Here is a 22,469-nt window from a genome sequence, read left to right as displayed (position 1 = left end):
TCACAAGCAGATTCCTAGAAAACAAACATAGGAAAAAACTTTTCTTACTATTTTTTTTTACTAACACTTAAATGGTAATTCTTGCTGTATATTTTGTAACTATGACTTAACTAATACCAACCATGTTAATTAATGCCAAAATTAAACAAACAAACAAAAAAAAAACTTAGTCTGATACACAACTGCACTTAACGTTCTTATTAACAAGCCAAACGCTTGCATCTTCTCAGAGATACGAACTTTTAAAATTAGGCTAGGGCAGGTTATTCACAGCGAGTCTAACACTGATTCGATTCAGCTAGCTCATCAACAGCACGGCCACTTCCCCAAGGGGAAAGGATATAGCTCCTAACAAGATGCACTGTCCTGTGAGCGCTTCCAGAAAGATTTTGGTTTAGATAAAAAGAAAACGTGCGGGTTCATTGGTTCCCGAGGGACTGTGGAATGCTCTCCCGGTGAAAGTGCAGGGTGAGACCATTGAAAGCCAATAAAATCTCAGCCACGTTGCTCACCTCTCGGAGACTCTTCTTCCAGAGTTACATCAGCAGGGAGAAAACCTCACCAAGGGAGAGAGCGAGGTCTTACCTGTGATGGTAATGGTCCCCAGCATATTTAATAACCGTCTTCGGTCTCCTACGGCAGGAAGTCTGCTTCTCCTCCCTGCTAACCCAGCGAGGTATGGATGTGATCAGAAGGAACGCAGTCTTAACTACCCTCAGAGCATCAAGGAGTCTCTCCAACCCTAGAGGTGCAGCAATGCGCGCGGGAGAAGCGCTTCTCCGGCTAATTATAGGAGGGCCCCGCCCACGCCCCAGGCCCCGCCCACAGCCAGCCAGCCCACACCTCTGTCCGGAGTTGGCTGCTCTGTTGGGGCAGTCACGTGCTCCGTTTTACAGGGCTGGTCTCTGTGCCTGGTCTGCAGCGACCCAGGAGGAAGTCTGTAAGTCTCTAGGGTGAGCCAGACCCCGAGCATCAGAATTTTGATCCAAGTGGTGACTTCATCCCTGGCACCGACTCCTGCACCTCAAACTTTAAAAATTATGTAAAAGCAATAACTGCACAGATATTAAATTCTCCGTTTTTTTTTAAACGCTGTGTTCTGTGACCTTTGGTTGGCTTAAAGGTAGATGAGGTGCAAAACAAGCATTTCCTTTTTAAAGTCCATGGTATTTTATATATCGGCAACAGTTTTGTACACACTGGCCAGTGTAAAGACCCACAACTGCGGTCCAGTTTCCCAGGCCTTTTGCAAAGGGTTGTCACAAAGCGAACTAACTTTTTAAAAAGCAGAAATAGTGGGCACTTGGGTCTCTCCTCTTTTCATAGTAGAAAGGAGCTAAACATTTGGTTGAAACTTCACCAACATAAATCCTGCCTCTAACGTACAAACATAGAGCAAATAAAACAGCTGTAATAAAAATTCCAATACTTCTTTTCCTTTAATATTGCACAAAGACACAAATAATAAATGAGTTGAGTCTTCTGTTAGGATTGATCCATCATTAGCAACCTCTCCTCACCCCAAAATTAAAGGTTTCATTATTGCTCCTCTCCATATCTGAAGGCCTTGTTCACGACTATTTAGGGTATCAGAGCGGGGAGATCGATGCAGGAAAGAATGGGTAAAGACAAGCGACACAAAAAGTGGGGCGGGAGAAAAATCAAAGATTTTGGTTACATTGACTACGGTTGCTGCTTCCTGCCACCAGAGGGCGCGACGCGCCACATTCCAACCCAAAAAGAAAGAAGGGCCAACTCCTCCCGGGGCAATCAGACAAGGTTACACAGATCAGCTTTGCACAGATCGCAACCAACACCCAACCAGACTGTGGGTCTAGGTGAGCCAGGTAATGGGTCTTGTCCTGATTGGTTAAGATCTGGGAGCAGACATTTGCCCTCTGAATTCCCAAAAGTTGGGGTTTTCAATCAGCCCAACAATTTCTCTTCCCACCATCTATTCTGACATTGTAGATCATAGATAAGAAGCCCCTAGATGCAGCGTGCCCGTGGTCCGCATTAAACTAGACACTTCTCCAGACTGTCCCGGGATTCTTGAAGCCCCAGGGAACTAAGAATACGGAATCAACTTCCCAGCACTCAGTTGTAGACAGCACATGGCTGTCACTCCTTGCCTCTGTGGTTTCGGGTTTACATAACTGCATTACCAACGCCTTCCCTTCTGAGGCCAAATTCTAGCAACAGCGATAGCTAAGGGGAAAGTCACCACATACAAAATCCAGACACAAAACACTCTTTTTTAAAAAGGCCAAGGCAAGATCTTTGCTTTCATGACACGGGTGGCAATACACTCCTTCAGAGTGAGGCGGCTAAGGCTCGCTCGAAGGCAGAGCAAATGGCTGCTGTACTAGGAGCTGACTCTCCCAGGACTCAGTTCTCTGGGATCACTATCTCCCGGAGCAATGAAGGCCAGGGAGTCTATGTCTCGGCTGCCAGCAAGTTCCTCTGGGGCCGGCCTTAAAATGGAAAACCATCAATCAGGATAAATGCAGAAGGAAAGGTCAGACAGAAGGGTCATTACAAAAGCAGGCGACTTTTCTCTGCCATCTCCTCCTTTCTATTCCCATTAAATGAGGAGTTTTAGAGCCAGGCGTCACCACCCAAAGCAAAAATGACCAGATGATATATGTCACTAGGTGGAAGATGGGGGTGGGGGTGTTAAATCTGGGCGAATCTATGAACAAATATTTGCCAAGGTCATGTTCCAATTTCGTTGTGCCAAACCCTACTGGGGAACCTCCACCCCCAGTGCTGAGCACAAAGAAGCCACATCTGGGGCAACACCTGGAAAGCATGACTCAGGGAATCATGGGTAGGTTCCTTATAGCTACTGCTACCTATAGTTCATGTTCAGAGGTCCAGGGCAGCAAAGGAGAGGTTGAGAAGCTAACTAGAAAGGAGAGAACAAGGAAGAACTTGGTAACGAAGCCTCAGAAAGGACAGGGGGCAGCTAGGGATTGTGTACACGTGCAATGCAATCCCCGTGGACAGAAGTAGATCAAGGTTAGCCTCAGCTATGTGACAGCTTTGGGGCCAGCTTGGGCTACATGAGACCCTGTCTGAAAAATAAAACAGAAGGTGATGGGACAATCTGAGTATAGTAGATATTTGGCTAAAGATGATATTCGGAGGTTGGGAGAACAGCACACACCTGTAAAAGAGGTGCTTAGGTGGGAGAGGGAGAAAGGCCAGGAGTTCGAGGCTACCCTCAGGCCAGCCAAGCTACTGGACCATGTTTCAGATGAGCAAAAAAGGAAAGAAACAGACAAGAGCTCCAAATATGGGGCTATCAAGATGATAGCAGAGCCATTAAATGAGGCATTAAATGAGGATGCTGCTCTTGCAGAGGACCAGAGTTGGGAGCTGGGTTTCCCGCATCCATCTTAGGTGACTTATAACAACCATAACTCCAGCTCCAGGGATCTGGTACCCTCTTCTGGACTTGGGGGAAAACCCACACCCATATATGCACATATCCACTAATACACACATAATTTGAAAAGAGGGGTTGTTGAGATGGCTCAGGGATTAAGAGTACTGACTGCTCTTTAGAAGGACCAAGGTTCAATTCCAGAACCTAGATGGTGGCTCATGACCATCTATAACATTACCAGACCCATCCTTGAGGCCCCTCTGACAATGCAGCCATGGACATATATTAAGGCACACACTCACACACATAAAAGTAAAGAAAACCTCAAAAGAAAAGGTTTTTGTTTTGTTTTGCTTTGCTTTGTTTTGTTGAACCAGGGTTTCTTCTGTGTAGCCTTGGATGTCCTGGAACTTGCTCTGTAGACCAGGGTTGCCTCGAACTCAGAGATCCACCTGCCTCTGCCTCCTGAGTGCTTGAATTAAAGCACAGCTGGGCAAAAGTGTTTTCTTTTTGTTATTAAAAAAAAAAATCTGAGATAAATATTAATAAACCTATGAAAAGATAAAAGATGTTCAACATCATTATCCCTTATCAATATGCAAATTGAAGCTACTTCACACCCACCAGGATGCTAATAACTAAATGACAACAGCAGCAAAGAAAAAGTTGCTGCTGGCAACAAGGGAGACGGAAGTGGAAAAGGGGTGTGGGACTTTCCCAAAGCCTAACACAGATGCCAGTTGATCCAGCAACAAATATACACCCAAGAGGGAAGAGAACCCACAGTCAGATGATACCCTGCACAGGACCACTCATGCTGCCATAATTCTTTTTTTAACTTATGTACTTTTATTTACACGAGTGCATTCACTGCAGCTGTCTCAGACACACCAGAGGAGGGAATGGGATCCTGTAACAGATGGTTGTGAGCCACCATGTGGTTGCTGGGAATTGAACTCAGAACCTCTGGAAGAGCAGTCAGTGTTCTTCACCGCTGAGCCATCTCTCCAGCCCTCAAGTTCAGTCTCTAAAAACAACTTTAACGACAACTTCAGTGGCCCACCAACTGACACAGATGTAAACAAGTATAGTGGGTCTGCGCAAGGAAATAGCAGTGGTTAAAATGGAGTTTTGGGGGACCGGAGGGGTGGCGCAGAGCTTAAGAGCTCTTGCAGAGGACCCAGGTTCAGTTCTTACACCTCATGAGACTGCTCACAACTGTCTATAACTCCAGTTCCAGAAGACCTGATGCTCTCTCCAGGCCTCTGAAGATATCAGGCACACACACACACACACACACACACACACACACACACACACACACACACACACACACACTAACAGGTATATTCAGGCCAAACACCCATACACACACAATGGGGAACAAAGACACACAGACATAACAGAGCTAAAGAAAACCAGAGAGAAGGGAGACGGGTCTCAAAAGGAACAGGAAATCCTTCCTGTAGCCTGTACTTGATGAGAAATCAAATTCTGAGGGCAGTCAGTTCCTGCTGGCATCAACTGTGGGCTTTGTGGTCTAGGACACACTGCTGCTCGGGAGCAGAGAAAGGATCCCAGGATCCTCTGGGGCACAGGGATATTGCCTGGTGGCCGAGTATCTTTGGCCTCTGTTTATGCAGCACCATCTTGCACTGGACAACGCACACCGCAAGGGACCACCGACAACTGCATAAGGAATACACACTGACCTTTCTTGGTTTCTTGTTTGTCTGTTGTGAGGTAAATGTCTGATATACCCCTGGCTGGTCTTCAATTCCTTATTTTGATGTGTACAATTATATCTGGCTGTTTGTATGGTTTTGTTTTGTTTTGAGACAAGGTCTTACTATGTATAGCCTCAAATCACTCCTAGATTACTCATAACACCCAATAGAATGCAAATAATTCCAGGGTAACAATGACCATTCTGTATTACTTAGCAATAATAGCAGGAGAAAATGTCTGTATGTTCAGAGTATCTCAGCCCAGTAAGCGTGTGTACACACACACACACACACACACACACACACACACACACACACAGAGAGAGAGAGAGAGAGAGAGAGAGAGAGAGAGAGAGATTGTCTGATCCAACACTAGCTGATCCTATGGTTGGCTGATTAGATGTGGAATCTGCAGCTCCAGAAAATGCACTATATATACCTAACATTAGATGGGGTCTCTCTGTGTAGTCCTGGCTGTCTTGGAACTTGCTCCGTAGACCAGGCTGACCTAGAATTTAGGGATCTGCCTGTCTCTGCCTCTCCAGTGCAAGGAGTAAAAAGCTATTCTGAATATCTGAAAGGATACTGGCAAGTCACGGACAGGGTAGCTGGCTCTACTGGGCTCTGTGTATTCAAGCCTCTGCCCTATGCAGCCAGAGCACCAGCTAATCGAATTTTATGGTCCAGATGCGTTGGATATATTAACACAGATACGGTTATTTAAGTTTTTAAAAATCCAAACAAATGATCTGGAGAGCATTAAATTTGAAAACACTTAAAAACCATGGAGGAAAATAAAGAGTCAGAACCTAATTTGAAGGCGAGCTGGAAGAGGGGCCAGCAGCCAAGCACCTGCTGCCTGCTCTCTCAGGGCCTGAGCATCCTTCCCTCTTACCAGCTAGAGATACACCCGTAGCTCACACAGATCTGCTTGTCTCTGCCCCCCCCCCCCCGAGTGCCGGGATTAAAGGTGTAAACCATTCTCACGCCTATTGATTCAGAGCAAAGCTGTATATGTTTTGACGGTGCCCCAAATGCTGCGGAGCATGTGTGCCTTTAGAAGTTGTTTGTTTGGTGTGCTATTGCGTGTTTTGTATGTGAGCACACACACCTATGTGTGTGAGATCCCAACTGTGTTTCTCACACTTGCAAACATAGCGAGCCCCTCCCCACCTCCCCTCAAGTCTCAGTCAAGAGGACTGGGGGAGGAGGGATGATCTGAAGCTACAGACTCAGGAGTAATGGTGCTTACGCACATGACACTCACTGTTTCTCCATGACAGCAGGACCTACATCAGCAAGAATGTGAGCCCCAAATCACACTCATGGGCAGCCTCAAACCTTCTAGTGGCCATATTGAAAAGCACAAAGGATCTCTGTCTCTGTCTCTCCAGATCAGAACCATAAGCTACTGCCCCAGCTCGAGGAGTGCTACCACTGTCCCTCTCTCTCTGTCTTGGACAGGGTTTCTATTCCTGCACAAGCGTCATGACCAAGAAGCAAGCTGGGGAAGAAAGGGTTTATTCAGCTTACACTTCCATATCGCTGTTCATCACCAAAGGAAGTCAGGACTGGAACCCAAGCAGGTCAGGAAGCAGGAGCTGATGCAGAGGCCATGGAGGGATGTCACTTACTGGCTTGCTTCCCCTGGCTTGCTCAACAAGCTTTCTTGTAGAACCCAGGCCTACCAGCCCAGGGATGGCCCCACCCACAATGGGCTGGGCCCTTCCCCCTTGATCACTAGCTGAGAAAATGCCTGAGAGCTGGATCTCATGGAGGCATTTCCTCAACCCAGGCTCTTTTCTCTGTGATAACTCCATCTTGTGTCAAGTTGACACACAACCAGCCAGTGCACCCTCTGGACCTGTAAGCACGCTCCCATTGAAAGGCTTTCTTTTCTCAGAGTTGCCACGGTCATGCCACCCTGCATAGCAACAGAGCAGTGACTGAGACAAGTGGGAAAATGAACTTCCCCCAGGTGAGTTGCCTAGATTCCTAGCTGACGGCTTATCAAGTGAAGATGGATCCTGGAGATTCTTTTCCGTGAGCTTCAGGAGGCTGATGTCTCCGGGAAGCACACAAGGAATTAGGTCTGGATAAGGGCGGGAGACAGCAGCGTATCCATCATGCTGACCCTGATGGAATCCCAATGTGTCTGAACGCACCGGGCGGAAATTAACTCAGCGAGGGGGACACTCAGAGCCAAGATTTGACAGTCACGGTGAAATGATACACTTCTATAAAAGTTCACCCGCCGACCATCTCAGTCAGCTCAGGCAGCCACAAAAAGCCACAATAACCCCGACACTCGGCTCCCAGACAACCAGGGCTCATTTCTCACTTCGATGAAGGCCAGGTCTGGAATTCTATTGAGGTGGGGACCTGGTGAGGGCCTTCACTGAGGCTGGAGACTCTTGACTGACTTGTGTGGTGTTTTGCTTGTACCGGGGATTGCTTAGGGCCATGTGCATGCTAGCCCAGTGTTCTGAAACGTGTCACCTTTAGGAGTTGGAAAGATGGCTCAGAGGGTAAAGACCCCCATTGCCAAGGTTGATCACTTTACGTAGATCCTACTCGGTAGAGACATAACTACCGAAAAATTGCCCCCCCACACACACACGGGGTGGGGGACCTGAATGTAATAACAATAACAAGTTTTTTTTTTTTTTAATTGGCGTATCTGAGGCTGGAGAGATGGCTCAGCAGTTAAGAGCACTAGCTTCTCTTGAAGGGAAACTGGGTTCGGTTTTCAGAACCCAGATGGTAATCAGACATTCAAGCAAAATACCTGTACACCTGAGATAATATTTTTTTTTTTTTAAATTTAAAAGGCAGGGTCTCTCACTGGCCTAGAACACACAAACTGGCCGCCAAGTTCCAGGGACCCTCTTACCTTGTTTTATAATCATGTTCCATACATATTGGCTTTTAAAAAATAGGTTCTGGGGGACTCCACTGAAGTTCACACACAAACATGCCTACCAACTGAACTATCTCCCCAGTCCTTTTGTTTGTTTCGTTTTTGAATGGTGTCTTAGTTAGGGTTTTACTGCTGTGAACAGACATCATGACCAAGGCAACTTTTAGAAAACAATTAATTGGGGCTGGCTTACAGGTTCAGAGGTTCAGTCTATTGTCATCAAAGTGGGAACATGGCAGCGTCCAGGCAGGCATGGTGCAGGAGGAGCTGAGAGTTCTACATCTTCATCTGAAGGCTGCTAGCAGAAGACTGACTTCCAGGCAGCTAGGACAAGGGTATTAAAGCCACACCCAGTGACACGCCCACTCCAATAAGGCCACACCTCCTAATAGTGCCACTCCTTGGGCCAAGCATATTCAAACTACCACAGATAAGGTCTAGTGTATCCAGGGTTAGCCTTGAATTCAATGTATAGCAGAACAGAACCTTGAACTGTTGTTCCCAAGTGCTGGGGGTGCCAGGCATGCAGCTCCAGGCCTGGCTTTATTACATTTTTGAAAGAGTGAGAAATAAACTTAAAAAACGAGAACTAGTAATCGTGGGACTCAGTTAGTTTTGGCTGGCTTCCATGAGGCACATTCCTCTTGGAAAAATACGCAAGGCCTGGCATTTCTTTCTTTTAATGCAAGGCAGGTTCTTTTCTTGGGAGATATTAGGGAAGATGAAAGGGGGGCATGATTGATGTTTGCAAATACTTAGAGAGCTGCCTGCAGAAAGGGAGGTGAGTTTGCTCTGTGGAGCACAGAAGTTAGCCCTGGAGACGGGCAGATTTTTCAGGCCGCCTTTTATGGAAAAAAAAAAAAAAAACTCCCCAGAAGAAGCAGCTACAGCGGGCAGGGACCTGGCTTACCAGCCCTGTAACTCTCTTCTCCTAAGTCTTCTTGGTCCCAAATTTGACTTTCCGATCTAAAAACCACAGGAATGGTAGGTTAAGCTAACTGCCCTCCCAGAACCTGGTATCTCACTGGATAGAGCTGCCCCTTCCTCCCCATCCCCCGAGGTCTCACGGAGTGTAAGTTGGCCCCAAATGTGGCTGAGGATGACCTTGAACTTCTGACCCCCCCTTTTCATTATCTCCTGTGCCAACATACCTCAATTTAATGTAGATCTAGGGAGAGAACCCAGAGCTTTGTGCATGCTACAACTGAGCCACAACCCTAGGCTCTGAAGAGAAAGGTCTTTTAAGTAGTCAATTAAGCCAAGTATGGTAGCTCTACCTAGAGAGACCAAGACTAGCCTGGGATATAAAAACAACTTTAAGGTTAGCACAGGCAACTCAGAGAGTCTTTAAAAATAAAACAATACAAAATAAAAAATGGGCTAAACATGGAGTTTAAAAATGAAAGTCACTCAAGGTGGGCTCTAACCCAAGCCATCTGTCATCCGCACAAGAAGAAATTTGGACAATTAAAGACACCCAGGAATGTAGAAAAGAAAGACAGTGTAGGGATAGCAAGAAAACAGTCGTCTAGGAGCCAAGGAGTGGCCTCGGGAGTCACTGAAACCACTCAGACGATGAGAATGATAAATGTCTGTCTCTCCATCATCTGGTCTAGAGTTTTCTTCTACAGCCCCAACAGTGAGCTAATGACCATGTGCTCCGCACTTTTTTAAGCATGACATGCCTTATGTTAAGATGCATAAGAGCTGGAAGGCAAGATACCTCAGCCAACCCCCTCCCCCACACACAAAAACCAAAAACCCAATACACCTGCTCTCAAGCCTGGAGACCTAAGTTTGATCCCCTGGACTCATTTGGTGGAAAAAGAATATTGACCCCAAAGAGCTCTGTATGAGCACACACACACACACACACACACACACACACACAGAGGAGTAATTTTAAAAATTTAAAGATATGTTGAAGCAGTCTAGCACAGTGGTACCGGTCTTTAAGCCCAACACCCACCTGAGTAATAAACGTTCTCTATACAGACATTGGAGTAGCAACAGAAATCTGAAAAATAAAACCTCAAAAGTGTAAGCACAAATGGGGGAAATTGTTTGTTTGTTTGTTTGTTTGTGAGACCTGGTTGTCCTGGAACTCACTGTGTACATACACCAAGCTTGCCTCAATGGAAAAACCATCTTAAGTTGTCATGTATGTATAAACATGTATGCGTCTGCATGTTTCCTATGTTCGTGTGTGGGTATGCATGTGGAGGACAACTTCGTAGAGTCTGTTATTTTCCTCAACTTCGTGTCAGCTCCAGGGAATCAAACTCAGGTTGCCACGCTCGTGGGAAAACTGCCTGTACCTGCTCAACCATCTTGCTTGCCCAGAGGCTGAATTCTAAGCCAAGAGAACACATTTTCTTTGCCTAACTGCTGTGGTTGGGATGTTGAAGGCTCCCCAGACTTGTGTTATTGGAGGGTGCCATGGGGCTTTAGAAGCAGGACTGCACTGGGAGGACCTTAAGTTATTGGACATACCCCCGGAATGATTATAAGACAACCCCCTTCCTGTTCCTTTTGCTCCCCAGAAGGAGATGAGCATTTCACTCCCCCACATGCTGTGATCCTGGCTATTCGACACGCCTACCTACCACAGACCCAAAGCAGTGGATGCCCCAGTCTTGGACTGAAGTCTATAAAGCAGGAAGCCAAAATGATTTTTTTTTCTCTTGGTTAACTTTCTGGAGTGTTTCTTCACTGTGGCAGAAGGTCACTCAGACACTCGCTGTTCTGACCCCTACACCACCCTCACAAGGAACATGGCTCTAAACAGAGCAGGTGAGGCAAACAGCCAAAAAACCACGGCAATCTTGTCACAGTTTGCATACACTTGGCCCAGGGAGTGGCACTATTAGAAGGTGTGGCCTTGTTGGAGGAACTGTGTCACTCTGGGGGTGGGCTTGGAGACCCTCCTCCTAGCTGCCTGAAGATACTGAGTCTGTTCCTGGCTTCCTTTGGATGAAGATGTAGAACTCTCAGCTCCTCCTGCACCATGCCTGCCTGGATGCTGCCATGCTCTTGTCTTGATGATAATGGACTGCACCTCTGAACCTGTAAGCCAGCCCCAATGAAATGTTATTTATAAGACTTGACTTGGTCATGGTGTCTGTTCACAGCAATAAAACCCTAACTAAGACAAATCTCTAGTTGACCCTTCAAGAATTAGCTAGCTGTCAGGAAGCAGTGGCTTTTGTCAACAGCATTTCCATCCACTCTTCTCTCTCAGTCCCAACCTTCCAGGAACTCAGCAGAACACGCCAGAGATCCGAGAGACACCTTGTGGCGATGTCCATGTATAAAGCCATTAAGCTTACTCTTCATACCCAGGTGACTGTGAGTCGAGATGGTATTGAATAACATGTCCCCTCACAAACCTTTTATCCAATTGAGATTAAAACTCCAGATCCAGAAAATGACTTTTAGTGTCAGACTAAGAAAAACCACTGCAGTCACTTATTAATAGGCATAATGATATTTTAAGCACCTGTCCAAGAAGGCTCAGGTGTCTGCATGAGCTAATCCTCTGTGGTTCTAAAGGCCCCAAGGAATGATACTGATGAGTCAGGCTCAGAGGATGCTCATTTTGCAGATAGAATTGACTCCAGACTTATGGGGATGCATTCAAATGAAAGTTGTGTGCCTGCGTGCATGCGTGTGTGTGTGTGCGTGTGTGTGTGTGTGTGTGTGTGTGTGTGTGCGCGTGCGTGTGTGCGTGCGTGCATGAATTAAGAGAAAGAAGCAGAGTACCATGGCATGCACCTGGAATCTCAGCACGTGGGAAGCTGAGGCTGGGGGATTGCCTGGGCTATTCCAATGCCAGCAGGAGTGACTCTAAATGAGTTCTCAGGACTGAACACTTAAGAACTTTCCCCTGAATTCAAGACTTAGTCCACATCAGAGCTCTACGGTTTTCAAACCATCAATAAGACCGGACGGAGCCTGAAAAAAAATGCCATACAACATTATTGTATCTGAAACACAAAGCGCGTGCTATGGGGAAGAGGTGCTCCTGTGTCTACAGAGCGTTTCTAGAAATTCTTGTTCACTCATGTATAGGTTAGGATGGTTTTGCATGCTTCTAGGCGATATCAGATGCCACCAGCAGTCAGCACCTGAGGGCCAGCCGTCCATACAACAAAAGGGAGCATGGCCACGACCCCCAAAACTGGGGTATTTGCAGTTGGTGCATGCACCTTTACGACCAGCATTGCCAGGAAGAGACAGGAAGACTACCGTGAGTTTGTGGCCATCCGGGGCTATAAAAAGGGACTCAAACAAAAATAAAGCAAAACAGGGTGACATATTGAACCATAGAGGTAGAGCTGCCATGAACTCTCCTTCACCAGGTCCCCATCCCTGGCTCTACTCTTTATCAAGGAAGAGGTTAAGAGAGAGACATCAGATGACAGATGTTAACAACTGGTACTAAGACAAACAAGAGGCAGAAAGGAGGATAACAATGGGCTGGAAGGCAGGTCTTCCTAAAAATATACATGATTATGTTACACGTTAAAACAGAAAAGGGGGCCAAAATTACAAAATACTTCTTCTGAGTAGGGAAACCACCTTTAGCGGAAAAGCAAGTGTGTGTGTGTGTGTGGGGGGGGGGGGTTTGTTTACTAGGAGCAAGGGCAGGTCTTAGCATGCCTGTTCTCCAGATCAGTTATTATGCACCCCAAACAAGGAAGAAGGATTACTTCTGATCCTAGAGTAGATTATCAGTAAGGGAACAGACTCACAGGGAGGAGGTCACCACTGGTTTTTCCAGGTCCCAAAGGTCCTCAGCATTAGGAAGGGGAAGGCTCTGGTTCAACAAAACAAGTGTCATAAGCAAAACAGAGTCCCCACAATGCAGCAAACTTAGCTGTTAAATAACTGGCCACGAGTCCTCCACTTATGCTTGTTCCTGAGGGATAGAGGTGTGGAAAAGCGGGCTGTGAAAACTGACAACTAGATTCTCTAGACACCTCTGCTTTAACCAGTGCCCTCAGGGTGGGGGAGGGGTGAGCGCCACGCTCAGCCAGTGTAACAGGGACTCATTCCCCCCACCCCCTCTCTCTACACTTGTCTCCACGAAGGTGCACCCTCTCCCAATCACCCTCTCCACCTCAGCACATTGGCTTCCCCTACATTGGGAAAAATGTGCTGTCACTGGACCAAAGATGCCAGACTATCCATATGCAATTGGAGCCATGGGTCTCTCCATGTGTGCTCAATGGTTGGTGTTTTAGTCCCTGGGAGCTCTGGAGGGTTTGGTTGATTGATAATGCTGTTCTTCCCATGAGGTTGCAAACCCTTTTAGCTCTTTCAGTCCTTTCTTTAGCACCTTCATTGGGGTCCCTGTGTTCAGTTCAATGGTTAGCTGCAAGCATGCTCAGCTGTATCTGTATATAACTCTGGCAGAGCCCCTGAGGAGGCATCCATATCTGGTTCCTGCCAGGAAGTACTTCTTGGCATCAGCAATAGTGACTGGGTTCGGTGGCTGCATATGGGATGGATCCGCAGGTAAGGTAGTCTCTGAATGATCTCTTTGCCAATCCCTGCTCTTATATTTGACCTTGTATTTCCTCCCTGGAGTGTTTTGTTTGCCCTTCTAAGAAGGACTGAGGCATCCGGCTAGGCTAATACTTTCAAAGGCTAGACTAATACTTTCAAAGCAGATGAGCAAGTGCCAACCACAAAGAAAGAAAGACAAACACCCCTCAGCTCTGGGCGTGTGAGTGGTGAAATCCCTTTGTGAAGAAAATAACTGAAAAGCGAGGATGGAGCACCACTGATCACACAAGTGTGACCGGAATAATAGAAATGTCATTTTTTTTTTTTTTTTACTACATAGACTCTGCAAACCACAGAAACACCCAGAAACCCCTGCCTTGTGACAGAAACATCAGAATATATTCAGATCTGAGGCAGCGCTGGATTACTTGTATGAGATTCTTTAGACATTTCATTTAGCAACGAGCTGTAGTGGCATCCACAGAAATTGGGTATTTAAGATGTCCTTATCTGTTTGAGGAACAGTGAAAGATGCTCAGAGAGAAAGCCAAGTGGTTTTCGTAAGAAGATAAACTGACAAATCCGTGGAAGAGAATGCAGAGATTGACTCTGGAACCCTAACCCTGCACAAAACATCCTGGCCAAGAAGCAAGTTGGGGAGGAAAGGGTTTATTCAGCTTACACTTCCATATTGCTGTTCATCACCAAAGGAAGTCAGGACTGGAACCCAAGCAGGTCAGGAAGCAGGAGCTGATACAGAGAGGCCATGGAGGGATGTTACTTACCAGCTAGCTCTCCCTGGCTTGCTCAGCCTGCTTTCTTCTAGAACCCAGGTCTACCAGCCCAGGGATGGCACCACCCACAATGGGCTGGGCCCTCCCCCCTTGATCACTAGTTGAGAAAATGCCTTACAGCTGGATCTCATGGAGGCATTTCCTCAACTGAGGATCCTTTCTCTGTGATAACTCCAGCTTGTGTCAAGTTGACATACAACCAGCCAGTACAGTGGCCTCTACAGTTCTGTCCAAGGATGGCTACCCTTCCCAGAAGCTGGGCTTTTCTCAAGGTTGTCTGTAGGATGGAGTCTGTTTCTCTGCATTCCCCAGCACTCAGCATTTGGTGTTTGCCCAGGCTGCCCAGGCCATCCAGTGCAAACCACCGGGGTCTGCTCAGGGAAGCCATGCAATGCTGTCACAGGTGGGGACAGAATGGCTTTTTTCATCGAAGCTGGTGTTTAGCCATGTGCTGAAATGTCTGAGAAACCACATGTGGGGAAAGAAGACAGCAAGCAGCAAGCCTCCGGGAGACAAGTCACAGACTACAAAGGATACCATGCTCTCCGGAATCTCGTGTGACACGTTGTATGCTTAGCCCCGGTCCCAAATATCTAGCCTACGCATCAGTTTGGTCACATACGAAAATCACTCACGAATTTGCAATACTGCACAGTGAGTAAAGATCCTGGTGCTCAGCCTGACAACTTGAAGTCAATCACTGGGCTTTATACAGCAGAAGGTGAGAACTGGCTTGTGTGTGTGTACTTGGCTTTACACATATTCACTGTGGCATGTGCACACACACACACACACACACACACACACACACACACACACAAATTAAAAAGAAGGGTCAGGGTGGGTGTCAAGATGGCTCAGTCCTGGTGCCTCTCACCAAACCTGATAACCTGAGTTCAATCCCTAGAACCAACATTTTAGAAAGAAAGCCAACCCCTACAAGTTGTGTCCTGACCACTACAAGCACACTCAAACCTTTGCACACTCATGAATAAGTGAGTGTGAGTACACATATCCACACACACCTACAGTTAAATAACTTAAAATATAATAGATTAAAAAAAAAAAAAAAAAAAACAACTCACTTGGACTATCTTTTTCTGCCACATTTCAAAGATCTTAAATTGTGCACAAGATGTTCCCTAAACCACACTGATTCTGGCTCCCTCTTATCTAGCCCTGTTTGTTTTTTATGTCTGGGTTTTCACGCAGGCTGTCCAGAGCTTTGACACGACAACCCAATGTTGTTGTCTACAAGATTCACACTAGAGAAACACGAAATCAAGCCACTAAAAAAAAAAAAAAGAAAAGTTTAAAAAAAAAAAAAGAAAATTAAAAAAAAAAAAATCACATGATGTTTTAAGTGAGCGTGTGATCTCGAGCTGAGTCACATTCTCAGCTATCCTGGGCCACATGCAGCCAAGTGGCAGCAGATGAGGCTCACAGGAAACTTCTGGAACCACACTCTCCAGGCAGCTTCTTTATGTGCCCTGCGTGGGGACAGTGCAGTGGTTACATGTCAGTTTAGGACTGATAACCTGTGTCTGAGTCCCATGAACAGTGTGTAGGCTGTACGACATTGCTATAACTGACAATGGGGATGAAGCCAGGGCGGCTGTGGTGGTCTGAATGTGCTTGGCCCACTATTTGGAGGTGTGGCCTTGCTGGAGTGGGTGTGGCCTTGTTGAAGTGGGTGTGGCCTTGGAGGAAGTACGTCACTGTGTGGATAGGCTTTGAAGTTATATGCTCACAATCCACATAGTGCAGAAAAGACTCTTCCTGACTGAGAAAGACAAGGTCTTCTGCTTGCCTTTGAATCAAGATCTAGAACTCTCAGTTCCTTCTCCAGCACCATGACTGCCTACACCACTGCCATGCTTCCCACCATTATGATAACAGACCAGACCTCTGGACCAGTAAGACAGCCCCATCGAAATGTTGTCTTTATAAAGAATTGCCTTGGTCAAGGTGTCTCTTCACAGCAATGGAAAGTCTAAGGCAAAGGTAGACAGTGACTTGCCTGGAATCTACAGGGCCCTGATTCTAATCTAACACCACAGAGAAGTGGACACTCAAAGTGTTGGCTCCCGATGATCTCGGTTCTGCTAAAAAATCCATTTCTTACAGTGCTGTTTGTAAAGCCTGGGCCTTGCACACTTTGGACAAGTGTTGTGAACACTGCTTTGGCACCCTAACCCTCATGATGACACATCTGATTCCAAGTTCTCTTCTGTTCCCCGGTGTTGGTGCTATCCTTGACCTCAGGGAGTCGTTCCACCTGAACTCTGAGCAGCTCGCATCTCTTGCAAAATTCCCCAGGCAATCACCAAGCAGCCTCTTCCTAGACTTATGTTTTATTGTAATTCATTTTCTCATGTCCCCTGTTGGAAAGAATCAAAAAAAAAAAAAAAAAAAAAAAAAACCAGACAAATGGTCCCTGAAGTACCTGAGCCACAGTGGCCTCAATGGGGTGAAAAAAAAATTCACTGGAGAGATGGCTCAGGCAGTAAAGTTCCAGAGTTTGATCTCGGGAACCCACTAGGACAGCCAGGCCACCGTGCCATCAGAGCATGGCCTCTCGGTGCTAGAGATCACTGCTCAACCAGCCGAGCCTTTTTGAAAAGCTTCAGGCCACTGAGAAATTCTGTCTCGAAAAAACAAAGTAGATGACCCCTGAGTGATGTTGTCCTCTGGCTTCCACACATGCACATGTACCTGCACACATAAATTTACACACACAGATACACCAGTCACGGTCTGGTTCGACTCCAAAGTGAACTAGGAGAGGACAAAGGATTGGTCTTGGGAATTTGATTTGGGTCCACGCCAGCTGTCTGGTGGGTATTATTTGAAAGTCTCACACAAGGTCAGGGAAATACTTCGCCTGTGAGACTATGTGTGCATTTCTGACTTTATATGGTGCCTGTGGTGATATATAAAGACAAGTTCTTCCCACCAACTTCAAAGCAGCTCTCGGCTTGACGCAGCACCGTGGGGCACAGGACGGGGAGAAACAGGTTCCACGTGTTCAGAGGATCTTATCCAGAGAGGCGATGCCCACCAGCACATTCATCTGTACCTTATTTATAATGTATAGAGGAGCCAAGTTGCTACATTGAATATACTTTTTAAAAACTATGTTTATGGATATATATCTATATGTATGTATGAATGTATGTATGTTTCAAGTGTGTGTGTAGGTCAGAGGACAACTTTTAAGAATCACTTCTTCTATCATGTGGGTCCTGGGATTTGAACCCGAACCAGAAGCCATAGTGGAAATCACCAAACCGGCTGAATATCTCGATGGCTCCTCAAAGTCTTGAATTGAGTGGTACATGACCCCAGCACTACTGCTCCATGAACTAACATGGAAGCAACACTTTGGCTGAAGATGCTCCGGTGCTTTGCTCCCCCTCCCCTGCCACACGTCTCTTTTCCCTGATCACAGCTCAGAGAAAGAGATGTCCCTGCCAGGAGATCCGTGTGTGTGACACGGGCTTCCCTGGAGTGGTGCTGACCTGTCACTTTCATCTCTAGCTTGGTCAGGACCCTCACTCCTACACAGCAAGCGTCTTAGTCTTTCTAATAAGAATTCACCCAAGAATGAGGGACAATGATTTTTAAGAAAACATGAGTTCCAGGGAAAAACATTGAAGAGAGAGTGTGGTACCAACCTCTGAGGACGGGAGCTATCCGAACTGCATGTTAAACATCTCCTTTTGAGACCAGCTGCCTGTCTCGCTGGCATCACGCACCATGGTACACGTTTTCTGTTGACAGCATGCAACAACCCAGTTCACAGTGTTCTCTGCCCTCCAGCCCTGCCAAAGCCAACCTGGCCTGCAAGGACAACTTACCATCTTCCCTGATGACTTCTTCCTTCTGCTCATCCTGGTTTTCCTTTTGGAGGTGGACATCTCCTTGTTCATCTACGCCATTAACAGTTGACAGCTGACCATTCTTCTGTGGGAGCTGGGGGGGGGGGGGGACAAATCCAGGTAAACAAACATGAGCTCAGTCCCATACTGCCCCCCCCCGCCCCATCCCCAGTGCAAGTTAATGGTTGACCCTTGTATGTGAAGTGTGGGCACAAGTCCATGCACACATATTCCTTTGTCCATCAGTTATTTAAGACCCTGTTCCAGAAACTACAGTGAAGAGTTTGGGTGAGTCTCGGCACAGTGAGTATACACACCAGCACAGAAGCCGAACTTTTCGGGCCCCTTCCTTTGTATTCTTTCTTGTGATGATGGGGATCCAGGGCCTTGATATGCTAGGAAAGAAATCTACCATCTCTGGCCCTGTGTGTATGTGTGTATGTATGTGTGTGTGTATGTATGCGTATGTTTGTCTGTATGTGTGTCTGTATGTGTGTGTGTGTGTGTTACTATAAAATAGTATCTTAGTGACTCTAGTCTTTAAAAGCCCACACCCACATTTTTGGATGTGTCCCTTGAGCATCTCTCTTTCTACTAACAGCTATTCTTAAATCTGTTGAAAATGCCTTTCAGTGAGGCCCAACCCTTGGGCTGGAGTTGGCTCTATGGAGCACACGGCACTTGCTGCCAAGTCCGATGGCCTGAGTTTGATCTCCGGTAGGAGAGTCAATCCCCACAAATTGTCCTTGACCTCCCCATGTGCACTACAGCAGTTGTGCACACATAAGTACCGGCTCACACAAATAAATGTTAAAACTTAAAAGAAGGAAGGGATGAAGTTGGAGAGACAGCTTAGGGCTAAGAACATGGACTGCTCTTACAGAGGACCTACGTTTGCTTCCCAGCAACCACAAGGAGACCCACCAAATTCCAGGGGTCTGATGTCCTCTTCTAGGAGGGTACAAGGTACAAATGTGCACATAAATACATGCAGGCAAAACACACATCTAAAGTAAGTATATTTATTTTAAAAATTATAAGATCCAACCAAGCTTTTTAAGAACATTTAAAATTTAACAAATAAACAAATCATCTTTGTTCTTTGGGTCTAGATGCAGGTTAGAAAAAAAAAATAACTGAGCTTTATAAATAGTAAGGTGTCCTTAAGTTAGAGCAGATGTTCAATCTTATATGCATAAGGGCATTTTGCCCGCATCTTTGTATGTGTATGTATATGTCTGCACCAAACACATGCAGATCCTCTGGAACTGGAGGTTCAGATGGGTGCTGGGATTCAAACCTGGGTCCTCTGTTAGAACAGCCAGTGAGTATTCTTAACATCTCTCCGTCCTTCAAAACTGATGATCGAACACATAATTACTAAGCGGCAGCTATAAAAAGTGCCTTGAAGCACTTATGCAAAGCAAGTGATAGCAATAGATGGTCCCAGGCTGTGCTGGGAGTGTCCAGAGTTTAGTGAGGAGGTAAAGCTGAGAGCTAGGTTCTCCTGGAAAAGGTCTGTGTGAGAACAGGGACACAGGGAAGGGAGGAACTCACCCTCTCATCTAAGACCTGAATTTGTTTGGATCCCCAGACTCTATGTGAAGAGTCAGGTGTGGTGACACGTTTGTCTGTAGTCCCAGAGACTTCAAGATGGGAAATGGAGACACAGAGATCCTTGGAGCTAGCTCATGGTTCAGCTAACCTGGGCTACTTGATGACATTCCTGGACAACGAGAGACCCTGTCTCAGACAGAAGGTGAAGGGTGACTGAGGACTGGAATGAGACTGTCTGTCCCCTGACCTCGACATATCTGCACACACACTAAAAAGAAAGAGGGAAGGGCCAGTCACAAATCTCAGCTAGCTAGCCCCATGGTGTCACTGTGCATGGGACAATGGATAGCTCCAGACTAAGAAGTACTGCTTATTCTGGAAAGTTCTGTAGCCTCTTGATCTAGAAGTCTTTGGGCGTACTGCACTGATTTCACTGTGCTAGCCTCTACTCCTGGCAAAGCCCTTCTCCCCACTTGTATGTCCTCTGAGGTAACCCCCACCACACACTGACACTGCAGACAGCTTCAAAATGCCCACGCCGAGTCCAGTTATTAGACAAGATGCTCAGATTACAGTTCTGCTTCCAGGGCTCACTTACTAAATATGAAAGATCAGGAAAAAACATTAGCACATTTAAACTGGATAGCACCAGATCTGGGCACGGGTTAGAATCAGCAGTATAGAACAGGGAAGGGGAACGGGGAGGCAGAATCGCATGTTAGAGTGACTGTGTGGCAACTGAAAGGCTCTTATGCTCTGATTTGATGTGTTAGAGGTGGTGGGACACACCTGTAATCTGGGGTGTTTGGGAGGCAGGAGAATCAGGGGTTCAAAACCAGCCTGGGCTCCATGAGACACTGCAAGCACCAAAAGAAATAAAACAGAGGTTTCCGGGGAGGGGTGTGCGTTCACTGATACATCAGTGTGTGTGTGTGTGTGTGTGTGTGTGTGTGTGTGTGTGTGTGTGTACACATACATGCATGAGCGCACGGAGGCTGGGGTTGCTAGGGCACATCTTCCCCAAATACTCTTCAGTTTGCTTACTGAGGTAAGGTTTTGCACTAAACCCAGAGATCTCCCCTTTAGCTCATCCGTCTAGCCAGTTGGCTTTGGAGGAGGCAAATACCTGGCACCGCTGCGCACGCGTGCTAAATAAACCCAGTTTTAATGTTGTAAACAAGAGGTCAGTAGTAAACTATGAACAAGCAGCTCCTCCTCCTTTAATTTGTTGGTTTGATTTTGAAAAGGGTCTGATTATGTAGCCCTGGCTGGCCTGGAATTCAAGACATCCATCTACCCGCCCAAGTGCTAGGATTAAATCATAGATTATCATGCTTAGCTCACACATGTATTTATTATCATGTGCCTTAGCATTTTCACAAAATCATGTGTACGCATGTCTGGGTATGTAGGGTGTGTACATATGAGCGGGAGAGGGTGCCTTCAGGTCCCCGAGGCTTCTGATCCCCTGATGCTGGCGTTACAGGTGGTTGTGAGTGGCCCCCTGCATGGGTGCTTGGAGCCAAACTTGGCTCCTTTGCAAAAAGCAATGCATTCTCGTACTAAACCACTGCTCAGAAACCGGCGTGGCTTTTTTTTTCCAACCACAGAACCGGAGCATGTGCACTGGTCCCCCATACCAGAGAAGAGTTCCTCACTAACTCTTTCTATCAATCATCTTTAGTTGGTATCTCCTTTCCCTGGGACTCACAGGATCACCGTAGACAGATTTATACTCAGCTCAGGGCAGGATGAAAAGGGGTGAACAGACCCAGATGAGGTTTGCTGGTGTTCATTCAGTTCAGGGAAAAGGGTAATTTTGAAATTCAAGTCTTTCATTTGAGAAAGAAGGCGATCCACCTATTTTTCTCTCTGGATGCTCAGCCTTACCCCCACCCCCAATCTTGAACTTAAGTATTAGGGATACATTTATTCCTTTTGAGACAAAAATTGGAATAGAGAGACGCAGCCCTTACCCCATAAGCACAAAGAGCACCAGAAACCCAATCTTCCCACTGGATTTGCAAGTCAAAAAGTGAAGACGCCTCCTCTGACCAAATCAAAACCCTAAGTGTTTTTGAGCTCATATCCTCTGGGCAGGTCAGCCAGAGTTTATCCCAGTAAAGTATTACCATATTACAACAAAGCAACACTAAAATAATCAAACCTCTCAAATGTTTCCAGCAACAAACAGCCTCGCCTTCCTCCAGGAACATCCCAGGATATTCAGGACAGTTGTAAGATTGTCTGAGAGTAAGGACCAGGCATCATCTCCCTCTTCCCTTCCTTCATTACAAAACCGGCTAGAGTTCTCTGGGCAGAGTATCAAACCCTTTCATGAACAAAATCCATGAGGTCCTGCCGGCTCTCAGGATGCTGATGGCAGAGGAGATGCTCTGGAGGAGGTGATGCTGCGGGAGGATCTGCCTCCTCTGTAGGAGCCTTCTTCCTATTTTACATTCTTCCTCCATGGCCTGCACAGCTGGGGGATGACCTCTTATAGAGGAGGCAGCTTCAACTCCTAACTTGCCCTACCTACGATACCAGAAATGTTTACAAATAATCAGAAATAGATAGATAGATAGACAGATAGATAGATAGATAGATAGACAGACAGACAGATAGATGATAGATAAATAGACAGACAGATAGAAAGACAGACAGACAGATAGATGATAGATAAATAGA

At 46.4% G+C, this 22,469-nt stretch overlaps 1 protein-coding gene across 1 annotated transcript in view; it reads right to left on the bottom strand.

Annotated features, from left to right (window-relative positions):
• Positions 1 to 22,469, bottom strand: part of AKAP12 (A-kinase anchoring protein 12) — an 81,716-nt gene that overhangs the window by 22,374 nt on the left and 36,873 nt on the right. The window contains 1 exon segment of the mRNA XM_080941799.1: positions 18,204 to 18,318. Coding sequence (XP_080797925.1) covers positions 18,204 to 18,318 — 115 coding nt within the window.

The sequence above is a fragment of the Micromys minutus genome (assembly GCF_963924665.1).
Source record: "Micromys minutus genome assembly, chromosome: 30".
In the NCBI taxonomy this organism is placed as follows: domain Eukaryota; kingdom Metazoa; phylum Chordata; class Mammalia; order Rodentia; family Muridae; genus Micromys; species Micromys minutus.
This window is presented reverse-complemented; position numbering and strand designations above follow the sequence as displayed.